At 47.1% G+C, this 13,662-nt stretch overlaps 1 protein-coding gene across 2 annotated transcripts in view; it reads left to right on the forward strand.

The window, feature by feature from the left end:
* SLC16A2 (solute carrier family 16 member 2) overlaps nt 1-3,555 on the forward strand; it is a 40,960-nt gene extending 37,405 nt beyond the window's left edge. For both annotated transcript variants that reach the window (XM_063170321.1, XM_063170322.1), the window contains exon 6: nt 1,106-3,555. In XM_063170321.1, coding sequence (XP_063026391.1) covers nt 1,106-1,326 — 221 coding nt within the window. In that variant the 3' untranslated portion in view covers nt 1,327-3,555. The remainder of the gene's footprint in view (nt 1-1,105) is intronic.
* Nucleotides 3,556-13,662: the final 10,107 nt, after the last annotated feature.

Genomic DNA, 13,662 nt, shown 5'->3' on the forward strand with positions numbered 1-13,662 from the left:
AATTTTCTGGTTTATCAGATCATGTGGAGGTTGAGGAATGGGGGTGGCATCGCTCCATGCTACATCCTGTGGCATCTCAGGGCTTCTCTCAAGGCTGATTAAAGATGGTCATTATGGGAACAGTGAGCCAAGGTCACATTAAGTGATTTCTGCTCGCAGCTGAGCTAAAAACTGGCAGATAATAATTTTCTAGGAGTCCTTTTAGATGGAATTGAAGTTAGAGATGGAGACACCTGAGCCTCCACAAGGCCTGGGTCAGTGTTCCAGCACAGCAATAACCCCAACGTCCTTAACAGCCAGGGCTTTGCCAGAGCTGCCCCTGGGCAACAGGACCTCTGCATCAGCAGCACTAAGCCAAATCTGGATAAGCACCTCCGATCTCTCTGCTTTCCTTCCGGCAGCAAAGTTCACTCTGACGCCCTCGGGATGGAAGATGGGGCTCACAGACCTTCACTGGGAGGACTCCCTGAGTGGGGCTTGCTGAGTGAAGGGGCCCTTTGCATCAGCCTAATCCCCAGGGAGGCATCCACACAGGAGGGATTTTCCAGCTCTGATCAATGGCCATGTGTTATTCTCCAAGGATGCCTGGCTGTGTTGGAACTTGCCAGACAAATGTAGAAGCTGGTTGGGTTTTAAAGGCTTGGCTATTGTTTGTAACTGGCTGTGATTATTTCACAGATGGAGATAAAACATCCATCAGGGCAGGGCTTCCAAACGGAGACAATCAGCAGAAGAACAGCCCCTGCCCACTTTCCCATTGCCTCCTGGCTGGCAAGCCTCTGGGAAGAGGTGTTGGGTTTAACACGTCTCGGCTTGCATTTGGGATTGTCTGGGATGTGGACGGTTGTGTCCTGTTCTGGAGAAACAGGAAGGACGGCTGAGGCTTTCCTTCTCCACTCCCTTGGTACACAGTGTTGGCTGCACACATCCCTTAATCCAGGGCGTAAAAACTCCAAGAAATGCAAACGGAAAAAAAAGATTATTTTAAAAACCCAAATCTCCCCAGATCTGGTGAGTGACGCAAGCTGCACTCGAAGGAGGGAACAAGCAGGTCGTTAGACTAATGAGCTCATTAGGCTCTAACGTCACCTCTCTTCTCTTTCAGGATACCTCAACGATTACTTTGGGAATTACGACGCGGCCTTTTACTTTGCGGGGGTGCCGCCCATCATCGGCGGCCTGGTGCTCTCCGTGGTGCCGCTGGTCCACCAGAGGATGCTGAAGAAGCAGCGCCTGGATTCTGGCAAAGACAAGATGCTGGTGTCGGAGGCCGTGGTGAACGGGGAGCTGCTGCCAGGCTGCCCAGCCTCCGAGGCACACATGTGACACCACTCCTGGCTGTCCAGGACACCAGCAGCCTCTCCATAGCCCCAGCACAGGCCCTTTCCCAGACGGACTGAAATTCCCAGTGATCGCAGATGCACTATGTTTGTAAAGGAGAAAACACAAACATTTCTTCTAGTTAAAGGCTTTTAACTAGCAGAAATGTTCTTCTTTTTTTTTTTTTTTTTTTTTTTTTGGGGACAATTTTGATTTCAAAGCCACCTTTTTTCTTTTCCCCTAACCATTTTTGTAAGGAGAACTCTCACCAGGATTCAAACTTGATCGAGCTCCCGCTCCTCTCCCGGTTTTCTATTCATCACGACAGAGGTTTACAGCTAATAAATGCCTTTTCCAAGCAGGCCACGGATGGAACTTGTTGAACCTTGCAGCTGTCCATCCTCCTCCTCCTCCAGTGTCACTCGGGTGTCACATCCAAGTGAGACAGCCCCCATCCCGTCCAGCACCTGGGGCTGTTTTGGAGCCAGAGATCTGAAGGAGGAAGCGCTGCTTTAGTCTGATGCACAAAAACCAAATAAATGTCAGCGAGTCCCGCTTTCATCTTCCTCTTTCCTCCTTTCCCGCTGCTCTCCCACACCCCCAGGGAGCTGCAGCTGGGATGACAGGGAGCTCAGCTGGCTCCAGCCCTCGGAGTCACACGGGAGCACACCCTTCCTGCAAAATATGCCTTAAAAACGCGTGGATGAGACCAGCAGGTCCCTTGGCCACTTTCCACCTCCATTTTCCCACCCAACAATTAATGATTGGGCTTTCGAGCTGCAAAAGAGAGGGGCAGCTCCTTGCACAGCCCTCAGTGCCCGGCTCTGTGGGGCCAAATCCATGGGATCACCACCAAAAAGGGCACTTTGGTGGCTTTGGGGCACACAGGGTTGGGACAGAGCCCCCGTGTCATGGAGCAGCTCCGTGCTGGGAGGTGGATTCCCTGCTGGGCTCAGGGCATGGGGTGCCTGTGCTGTTTTTGGGGGCCAGTTGTGTATATGCAGCAATAAGCACGAGTCAGTATTGGTGGGGAATCCCAGTTTCCCAAAGGGTTTGACAGCCCCAGTAGCGTTTAACTTGTAGCCCGTGTGTTGTCACTGAGCTGGTGCAGGGTCAGTGCTGATCTGGGGGGAGAGGGAGAGAGTGCAAGGAAATCACACAGCCAGCGGGTGTCCACCACACTGAGTGGCAGCAGAGCTCATCCCCAGCTCGGGCAGGAATCCATCACTGCCCACAGAAAATGGTAGAAATTCAAATTGCCCAGAGAAGCTGTGACTGCCCCATGCCTGGAAGTGTTCCAGGCCGGGTTGGGCAGGGCTGGGAGAAACCTGGGATAGTGGAAGGTGTCCCTGCCTATGGCAAGGGGCTGGAATGAGATGAGCTTGAAGGTCCATTCTGACCCAAACCATTCCATGATTCTATGATCATCTCCAGGATTGCTAATGAACTTGGCTAATGAGTGAGAAGGGAAGTTCTCCTGCCCTGGTGGGTCCCTGTGTGAACAAGGAGCCAGCTGGGACTGGGGTACCTTTTCCTGGGAGGGAGCAAGAAACAAAACTCACATTCATCCTGACTGCAAACCCATCCTTCATCAGATTTTCATTTTGTTCACCTGACAGTAAAATCTCAGATGTCTGAAGAGGGATGTGTGTCATGGGAATCATCCCTTGGTCTCCGGGCGAGCGTGGGGGTTTGTAGCACCAGGACAAGTCTTTGCTGTGGAAATTCGGGCTCAGTGGAGGCCCCTCCCACAGGCAGCAGTGGGATTTTTGTACATAATAGGCTCAGGACCCTGCATGTCCCTCTGGCCCTGTTTTTAATCCCTGTTGGCTGATGCTTTGTAAGGTCTTGTGGTCTCGTGGCCCTTCTGTCCCCGTACGAGCTGGAAAATTACCTGGTGTGTTGTGATGTGTCTGTTTATGATATAAAATGAGATGTCTACTTGTCTCTTTTTTGGATACACTTTTCCATGACTGTTCTCACCCTTCATGGCCTGTGTTGCATCCTCTGCTGTGGCTCTGCTGAGCCATTACTGAGTTTTGGGAGCCATGGGAGGCAGATGAAGCTGCAGAAGGAGGCAAGGCTTGAACCACCTAACCCTGGCTCCAGCTGGGATCTGCCAGACTTAGCCTAGGGCAGGGCATTAATGTGGGGCTTTTTGGGTGGGAGCCTTGGAAGTGGGGCAGTTTCAAAGCCCTCTGACAGCTGAAGGAAATAAAAAGCTCCTCATTGTAACTCCTGTGAGTTTTGGGGCATTAATTCGCATTGGAATTTGATGAAGCTCATTAAATCATACTTTGGACCTTAATGCCCCCCAAAGGAGAGATTATGAGAGGTTTAAATTCCAGAAGAAGCTTCTTCAGAGCAAGCAGAGCATGAGCAGAGCTGTCTCCAAATCCCATCTGGGCTGAGGGAGAGGCTGCACCTAGACTTCGTGTGGCAAAGCCTCCCTGGCTCCTAAGGTGACTTATGGTTTAAATCCCAAATTTCTACAGAATTCCACTTGCCTTAACATCCCCATATGCCTGCAAAGGCCCCGGGAGGAGCCTGCACTCAGTGCACGGGGTGCTAAGCCCTGCAGTGGCATCAGAGCAGCTCTGTCAGACCTGGAGGGGTGCTGGTACCCACATCTGCCCTCCCTACATTTGATCTTTCCCCATGGCTTTTATTATTGACCCTCTAGGAGATCTGGAGTGATGAGGGGCTTTCTTGGCCACCCCTCTGGGTCAGAGGAAGCCACCCCTCATCCTATCCCAGACCCCTGTCTGCTACCAGCCTCCCAAAACCGCACTCTGTGTCCTTGTCTGGTCACAATCCTGCCCTTGGTGGACACAAGGACAAATTCTGCAGGTTTGGACAACAGCCATGAAAGGTCTCCTCATCAGCAAACACAGATGGGAATGGGAAGGGCAAAGGTTGGAGCAGTGTCAACATGCAGGGAGTATTTGGGGCTTGTTTGTCAGATTGCTGCTGCTGCTGAGGGTTCCATTTGGCCCTTTTGAACACCAGGCACTTTGCAGGAATTTCTGCATGTGAGAGGTGGGATTGTGAGCAGGGAGGGGCTGCCCTGCTCTCAAAACATCTGCTCAGCCTCTGGTGGTTCTGGTTGTGATGCCAATGGGTCTCCACCTGCTGAAATCTTCATCCCAAAGCTCCCCCTGGTCCAGCAGGGTTATCCTGTCCTAGCCCAGCACATCCCCATCCCTTTGGGGCTGCCTTGTACTCAGTTTTCTGACTAAAACCCCAACCTTCTCCCTTCCCTGGAGTGCCAGGCTGTGATTCCTGCCCCTCTCCCTGCTCTGGCAAGGGAAGGGAAGGGAAGGGGGAGCCCAGCACTCGGGCTCAGCCAGCTTTGGGAGCTGGGAAGGGGAGTGGACTGAGCCCCTTGGGTGGGAAAGGGGAGAAGGGAGGGCAGGGCTCCTCTGCAGCCCTGGCTGGGCTGTTTGCAGGGTGCAGAGCCTTATGTAAGTGTGCAGGGAGCACAGGACATGTCCCAGCAGCGCCTGCTCGGGGCTGGGCTGGGGCTGCCTCTTAAATCTTTACCTTAAGGGTGTTCAAAACCAACTTGTCTTTCCTTCTTCTTCTTTTTTTTTTTTTTTTCTTTCCCTTTTTTCTTTTATTATTGTTCTACCGCAGAGTGAGGCATCGGGTTTAACTCCTCTGGCTCTGGCTGGGGGATGGAAGGGGACAGCTGGGCTGGAAGGGCTCCCAGGGTGGTTGTGTTTGTGATGGGAAGGGTAGGAGGGCTTTGGGAGCTGTCTGGGAAGTGCCATGATTCATGGCTTAGTGCTTTTTTCAGTTTTGGAACAATATGCAGGAGCTGCTTCACTGCAGCTTGCCCTGCCCTGAGGTCCTGCAGCCAGGCAAACACAAGTTTTGAAGTCACAGAGCTTAAATTTATCAAATTCTGGCCTCTCTCCAGCTGGGGTTGAGGTTTCCTAACATTTCTGTGCTGTGGGAGCTATGGGAAGGCCACATCCTAATTACCAGCCAAGCAGAGGGCTTTGGCAGGTCTGCTGTGGTACCATGGGGTTTGGAGACCCCCAGTTTCAGGAGGTTTTGGCTCTGCCTCCCACCATGGTGGTGCCAGCAGGGGGGTGGCCAGCAGCTGGGCAAGGGCGTTGCTGCCCTCCCTGCCCTGGCAGTGCCCTGGGAGTGCTCTGCACGGCAGCAGAGGCTCTCTTTGGTACGTGGGTGCCAGGAGCAGTTTGCTCTGGGCAGCCAGATTTGGTGCTGAGGATCTCACCTGCTCTGGGTTGAACCCTGGCTGACACTTGCATCTAAAAGTGGCCACGTAATCCTCACCTGGGTAAAGGGGAACTCGGATCAAATCCCCTGAATGCAGGGGGACAGATCCAGCTGAGACTTTTGCTGTCTCTCATTCTTCACTGCAAACCATTCCTGGCTTTTGTGTGCTCCTGCACCCCACAGTTTTGTTTGGGGTCACTTTGATTATTTAGCTTCAATTTTAGCTTCAATTATTTTCAAGCTGGCAGAGTCTGCTTCTCCTTTTCCAGCTGGAAGCAGAAAATTGGAATGACTTTGAAAGCCAAGGCAAGCAGAGCAGCTCCCTCCCTCCACCTTTGTGCCACCAAACATGGATTTGAGCTCTTTTGGGTGCTTACAAGCACCCTTGTAACCTTTGGGGACAATGATGTGGCTGACAAGTGCTCCTTAAATCTGAGTAATGCCAGGCAAGGAACTGGCACAGAGAGGGGCTCCATGGACAAGTAACAAACCAAAATAAAGCTGTTTCCTTTCTTTTTGAGAGCCCTTGGCAGGAAAGTAGACACAGAGGTGGATGGAGCTCTGAAAGGGCTTTGGTCTCTAGGGGTGAGCCCGTGCCATTGCTCCAGGTCCTTTATCTGCTGGCACAGCCTCTCTGTGGATTTAAGCCCTGGTGGCAGGCAGGTTATCACTGGCCTTTGGTGGCACCACTGGCACAGCCCCTCTCAGCAGGGCTTTGTACTTTTATTTTTGCAAATATTTTGCCGTGCCCTCAGTGCTCCCCTCAGGGCCAGACCCTGCGAGTGTCCCCACGTCCCCTCTTCCCCTCGGTGATGAAACCCTACAGGTGCAGGGCTGGGATCCACCTTCCCAGCCAAGAGCAAGGACACAAAATCCCTCCTGTTTCCTGCAAAATGTGGCTCTGGAGAAGGCTTTGTAGCTCCAAAGTTTCTCCTTTTAATGTACCTTACTCCCCAAGGCTCTCCCTGCATCCACCCCAGCCCACCCCGCAAGTGCAGCCCCTCCTGTAGCTTTAGAGACAAGACTTGGGCGCTGTTCCACCAAGGAATTCAGCTCTTTTTCTGTCCTTTCTGTAGGTTTTTATTGTGGTGTGTGAGATGAGTTGTTTACTGGAGCAGTTTCTGCACTGAGGTGGTGCTGCCCCTCAGGTGGGCCCTGGCCAAGCTGCCTGAGCCCGGCTGGATCTGGCTGCCAAGCATGTCCAACCCAATTCTTTGGGAAAGAACTCAGCCTCCCCAGGCCTGAACTTTCCCAGCAGATCCTGTTTCAGCCACCTAAACCCGTTAGAGCCAGCGGCAGGGTTGTTCTGGGGAGACTGAGGGCAATTAGGAAATTACCCTGCTCCCCCTCCCCTGCCCTGGGATCCAGCAGCATGAAGCCAAATATTTGCTTTCGGATGGGTGGATTTTGGAGCTGGCTCCACATGAGAGCACAGGGGTGGAGGCTTGAATTTTGGCCCTTTTGGGTAATTGTTTTTGAAGCAGGACCTCCAAGCTTGCTGCCATCACCCTGCTCAGCAGATTCCAAAGCCAGGCCCTGTCACAGCTGGCATTTGCTCCGTTGTTGATGGAAAACAGTCTGCCCATGGGTTTCTGGGGTGGGAAGCACCCTCTCTGTGTCTGTACACATTAGAAAGACTCAATAAAAGGCTGCAGCACCGTTGGTAGCTTTGCAATCCTGTTTTATTCTGCTGTGCTCCAGGCCCTGGAGCAGCAGGAGCTGTGTGTGGCTCTGAAATTGGTGCTGGGAGGTGCCCAGGCCTGCTGGGCACCCTGGGCAGAGCAGCAGAGCCAGTGGTCCAAAAGCAGCTGCCCAATTCAATGCTGAAATCAGATCCTGACGTTTAAAATTATTACTTTGTTCTTTTCTTTTTGGTTTTTTTTTTTGACATCTGCTCTTTGTAAGTGATTTATATAATCCCTCAAAATTTTGTATCTGGAAGTAAAGTGAATGTGTCTCTTAAAAGTATGCCTATCCTTTCAAAATGTGAAATTCTGATTGTTGGAATAAAAAAAAAATAAAAAGAAAGAAACCTACCCCATATTAGCACATGTTTGTAATTAATGTTTTATGAATGTTGTTTAAAAGATTTGTGTAGAATAAACCAGTTTAAAAAGAAAAGGGATTTGTTCCTGTGTTCTGCCAGGTCTCTCCTCATGGCTGGTCAGGGTTGCAGATGCTGACAACTTTCCAGAGGGGCTGGAGAGGCAAGGGTTTATCCTGGGAATTATTTTTAAGTGTTTGATGCTCCTTGAGGAAAGGCTGAGCTGAGGTGCTGGAACCCAGAGGGGGAGATGTTCCCATGAGCTGGTCAAGGGTGACTTATGGAAGTGGATGGTCCTTGTCCATTGGGGCATTTAGAAATAAAAAATGATTTTAAATTCCATCCTGAGAACCTCTGTGTGCCCAGAGGGTGCCCAGGATGAGCCTGGAGCCTCCTGGATGTTTCCCATTCTCCTGGGGGCAGATTTGGGTCTGGATTTTACCCCCCAGCATCTCCGGGGGCTGCAGCCTCTCCACTCCCTGGGGCTCTCACACAGCCACACCACCAGGGCTGGGTTTAATGCCATTAATTTTATTTCTTCCACTTGGCAGTGGGTGAGGGCCACGATGAGGCCTTCCAGGTTCCTCCTGGTCACAAGAGAATTAATAACTTTTGTCAATAAGAGAAGATATGGGAAGGTTGGGAAAGATCAGGGGTGATAATTCCTGAGTGAGGTTACAGAGGCTGTGAGACACTGAAAACACAGCTTTCATCCAGGCTTTTCTATTAATGAGTTGTTTATATGAGGTGCTTTAATTGCCATTAGATGAAAGCTGACACGTGCATTAATTTTATATAACTCAGGCTTTTTTTTTTTTTAATGTGCACCTCAACTCTTTTTCAAGTTGGGGATATTTACTGCAAATAGTGCTTAAAAAAAACCCCATCAGGAGATTAGAGATGGTAAACAGAGATTCAAAGGGAATGAAAAGGGAACGAGAGTTCAGCAGCGAGCTCCTCCGAGGACTCTGTGCTGTGCATGCAGGGACAGAGCAAGGAGAGGGAATGCTGCATCCCATTCCTGAGAGAGGGGAGCACAGCCCTTCCCTTACAGGCACCGGGAAAAGTGGCAATTTTGGCTTGATATCAAAATTATCTTCTTGGGATGGCTGGAAAGCTGGGGGGGAACTGGAACTGGGAGGGTGCTGGGGTAAAAGTGGGCAGTGCATCCATGGGGACACTCAAGGAGGTGATTGATGGAGGGGACACCCTGTCCTGCTGCTCCAGCACCCCCAGAAACAGCAGCTCATCACAGCCCATCCCCACAAACTCCATAGAAATAAATATATAAACATACACATGTGTGTATATATATTTATATATATATGTGCGTCTCCAAAGGTGTGTTTGTGCACGGGGCCCTGGAAATCCCCTCTCAGGGCAGGCAGCACCAGCCACCTCCTCCTGCCCTGCCAGGCTGCTGGATCTGCCCTAATTTACTGAAAAAATGGGGGGGAAAGCATTTTGCATCGGACAAAACCCCGAGTTTTTCCACAAAAGGGCTGTGAATGAGAAAAAGCCAAATCAGACCACAACAAAATACAAGGGTGTTTTCATTACTATGACTCAGTGGTTCAGTATTTAGATATCTATTTGTACATTAACATAGAAATATCATGGATTAAACCAAGTTAATTAGATGTAATAGCTGCTATTTGTACTACAGAACACATGTGTGTTTTACATATTAAATATACATAATGACAAGTATGTTTTCTACATCAAATATGAGCCACATGTCAATGTTTTGTAGTAATTTATTAGTTTTAAATTAAATATGATTTAGACCAGTATGTGCAAACAGCATCTATCTATCTATTGATTTTTTTAAGTTTGCACATAGGTTCAGGCACAAATATATCTATTTATGGATGTGCATTGTGTACACAAGCTGGGCACTCTGTGCCTGGCCACTGCTCCTCTCCCTGCAGGCTCTGGGTTTGCTTTTTTCATTGTCTTCTTTTCCATCTTTTTTCTTTTTGCAGGACTTAAATATTATAATCCTTCAGGGAAAAAAAAATAAAAAAAAAAAAGGAAAAGAAAAAGGCAAAACCCCCATTTGCAAGAGCCTTTGAAGGACTCGAAGGATGCACTGAGGAGTGGCAGATCTTTTTAAATCATCCCCGCGTTGAAATGCAAATCTTTCCTAGAGCTGTTGCTTGGCTGTTGTTATTCAAAGGAGCAGAAATTTGGGAGATTTCCCTTCCCGAGGCTGCTCAGCCACAGGCTGGGCTGGGCTGGGCTGGGATGGGATGGGATGGGATGGGATGGGATGGGATGGGATGGGATGGGATGGGATGGGATGGGATGGGATGGGATGGGATGGGGATGGGGATGGGATGGGATGGGATGGGATGGGCCGGACTCGGTACTGGCTCCAGAGCATCAGCAATCAATATTAGCATTAAAGAATTCACAGAATTCACAGAATCACTGGGTTGGAAGAGACCTTCAAGACCATCGAGTCCAGCCCAGCCCAAACACCTCACCCAACCCCTGGCACCCAGTGCCACATTCAGGCCTTGTTAAACACACCCAGGGATGGGGACTGCACCACCTCCCCGGGCAGGACATTCCAGAAATTTATCACCTTTCTGTACAAAACCTTTTCCTGCTATCCAGCCTGTATTTCCCTTGGCACAGCTCGAGGCTGTGTGCTCTGGTTGTGTCAGTTCCTGCAGACAGAGCCCAGCCCCAGCTGAGCACAGGCACCTTTCAGGAGCTGTGCAGAGCCACGGGGGCACCCCTGAGTCTCCTTCTCTGCAGGCTGAGCACCCCCAGCTCCCTCAGGGGCTCCTCTCAGGGTTTGTGTTCCCAGCCCCTCTCTCTGGATGTGCTCAGTGTCCCAAGGTCCTTCCCAAGCTGAGGGGCCAGAGCTGGGCACAGCACTCAGGGTGTGCCCTCACAGTGCCAGGGACAGGGGCGCAGTGACCTCCCTGCTCCTGCTGCCCACACCAGTCCTGACCCAGGCCAGGAGCCCTCGTCTCTCTGGGTCACCAGGGCACTCTGCTGGCTCATGGTCAGTCACTGCTGACCAGCACCCCCAGGCCCCTTTCAAATCACAGAGCATTGCAACCAACTCTCATATGTTTTACCATCTCTTCATACAAAACACGTATCTCTTCAAAATCCTACTTTTAATTTCCTAACTACTTATGCATTTCTTTTATCCAAACTACTAATCTTATAACTTTCTTCAATTATAATTACAAAAATACTCCAAGAAAAAAATTGAATAGAACATGAACTTCTTTCTTTAAATTTCATACTAAATAATCAGTCTCTCATTCAGCTACACTTCCTCTACCTTCACACTTTCAGCGTCCAAATCCAAACTCATATATATCTATATCTATATCTATATCTATATCTATATCTATATCTATATCTATATCTATATCTATATCTATATCTATATCTATATCTATATATCTATAACTATATCTATATCTATATATCTATATCTATATCTATATCTATATCTATATCTATATCTATATCTATATATCTATAACTATATCTATATATCTATATCTATATCTATATCTATATCTATATCTATATCTATATCTATATCTATATCTATATATCTATATCTATATCTATATCTATATCTATATCTATATCTATATCTATATCCACTTTCAAATCTTTTAAAAAAAAGTTTACTATATTAAAAAAAAATCTATCCTAAAAAAAACCTTCAAAAGTATTCAATTACTAAATAGTTTAATTAGTTTTTAACCCAAAGTTTTTACTTATAACTACTATTCTTAAAAATCTTATTTTAAAATGAGATTTAATATTTTAAAATAATATTTAATATTTTAAAATAAGATGTATATTTGAAAATAATATTTTCAATATTATTGAAATATTGTGCCCCCACCCATGAGAAGGGTCTGGGATTTTGGGTAGGGTGGTGCAGAAATCCCCTCCCAGCCCTGTGTCCCCCCTGCTGTCCTGGCAGGCTCCAGCTGCTGTTCTGGCACACTCCTGTCCCACCCAGCATTGTGACTTAGTGTTTATATTTTATAGTTTACTTATATATTTTTATCCATCCATCCATCCATCCATCCATCCATCCATCCATCCATCCATCCATCCATCCATCCATCTATATCTATATCTTTATCTATAAAATATATTTATATTTATTATAATAAAGTTAATTATATTTATTATAATAAAGTAATAATAAATATAAATAATAGTTATAAACAATTATTACATAATATAAGTAAAATATTTTATATTCTATATATGGTTTATATTTAATATATTTTTGTTTATATTGTTCACATTATATTTATTTTCTATATTATCTATTGTTTATATTTTAAATATAATGTATAAATATTTAAAGAACATATACATATACGTGTATATATTATATATATGTATATTTATATATTTTGTATATATAATACATTAATAATAATAAATTAATAATGAATATAGTTAATAATGGTAAATAATTAGAAAATAATTATTTAAAATAGTTAAATAATTATAAAATAATAATTAAAATATTTTATATTTTACTTATATAATATATATTTTAATATTTTGTATATAAATATATTAATATTTATAAAGCAATGATAAATATAAATTATAATAATTAAAAATAATGCCATGAAATGTTTTCTATTTTATTTATATGTTTACATTATATAATTTTCTATTTTATTTATATTTATTAACAGATTTTCATAACCTGTTCAGTGCTCACCTGGCTGACCCCACACAGCCCCAGCAGCTCCTGCTGCCCTCCTGCTCAGCCCCACAGACCCCGGCTGTGCCCAGAATGTGCTCCTGGGCCTGCTCTGCATCCCCACAGCCACCAGCATCTCTCCATGCCTTGGCTCCCACCCATTCTCTTCTTCCCCTGTGTTGATGTTTAATCCCACTCAGACCAGCACAGTTCAAAAGGCTTTTTTGTTCACCCTTTAGTTTTCCTTGAGTTTAATTCCCTTCCCATCCTCTGTCCTTCATCCCTTTCCGTCTTTTCCACCCTCAGCTTTCCCTCCTGGCCATGTCACACTTTTAGGGAAGATGGGCAACCAGCACTGGCAGCAAGTGGCTCTCAGGGCATTTTCCCCTCTCTTCCATCCCATAAATATTTCAATTTATTTAGGTGCATCTTTACAAATTAACACACAACCATCCCAAAGGTGTCAGCAGCAAAGGCTGAGTCATTTCCAAGTTTATTTAGAATTTATTCAGTTTAGTTTAGCAGTATCCAGAGAGATTAACATGTTTCTTCCACTGCATCTTTTCCAGCCCTTCACGTGCATGGTGAGCAGTGAATGATTCTCAGGGCAGGCACATACTGGTCCCATCTCCATTCCACAAATCCCTGCTCTGGAGAGGAACATTATGGGCTCCTGAAATGAAGTTATTTTGAGTTTTTACCCCTATAAACCCCCAAACCCACAGGCCAGCCAAAGTCTGGCTCTGAAGACGCAGGGCAAACCCACCCTGGGGTTTGGGTCTGGAGAGGTGCCAGAGCTGTTTCAAGGCTGTGAAAGGAAAGAGTAAAGAAGGTATTAAAGCCAAGAAACCAAACCAGGCACTTTGCCCTCCATGGCATTTTCTACAGGAAACAAGAAGAAAAGCTGAAATCCACTGGCCTCAAACTTTCAGCCTGGAGAGATCCCATTCTGAAAATGCATCCTGAGAAATTAAATGCATGCTGAGAAATGAAAGCAGCGTGAAGCCATCCCCGCTGGACACCAGGAGCCTGGCTGGCTCCTCTCCTGCTGTGCAGGGTCACAGGGAATGTGCTGCAGCCCAGCATCCCCAGCACCAGCACAAGGACACCTCCTTGCAGCCCTTTTCTCTGGAATCCCAGAACCTGCTGGTGCAGGGAGGCAGAGCTCAAGGAACCCTTCACAAACGTGGGATGAAGCAATCACTGTTGAGGGGACCCGACGCCTGCGTTTTCACATGCTCGGCTGAGCAGGGGATTTACTCAGGGGCACAGCTGGAGCATGTGGCAGCAGCATCTCATTAGTGTCACAGACAATGCCCAGCCAGCCTAAGAC

Source organism: Melospiza melodia, chromosome 16 (genome assembly GCF_035770615.1).
Source record: "Melospiza melodia melodia isolate bMelMel2 chromosome 16, bMelMel2.pri, whole genome shotgun sequence".
In the NCBI taxonomy this organism is placed as follows: domain Eukaryota; kingdom Metazoa; phylum Chordata; class Aves; order Passeriformes; family Passerellidae; genus Melospiza; species Melospiza melodia.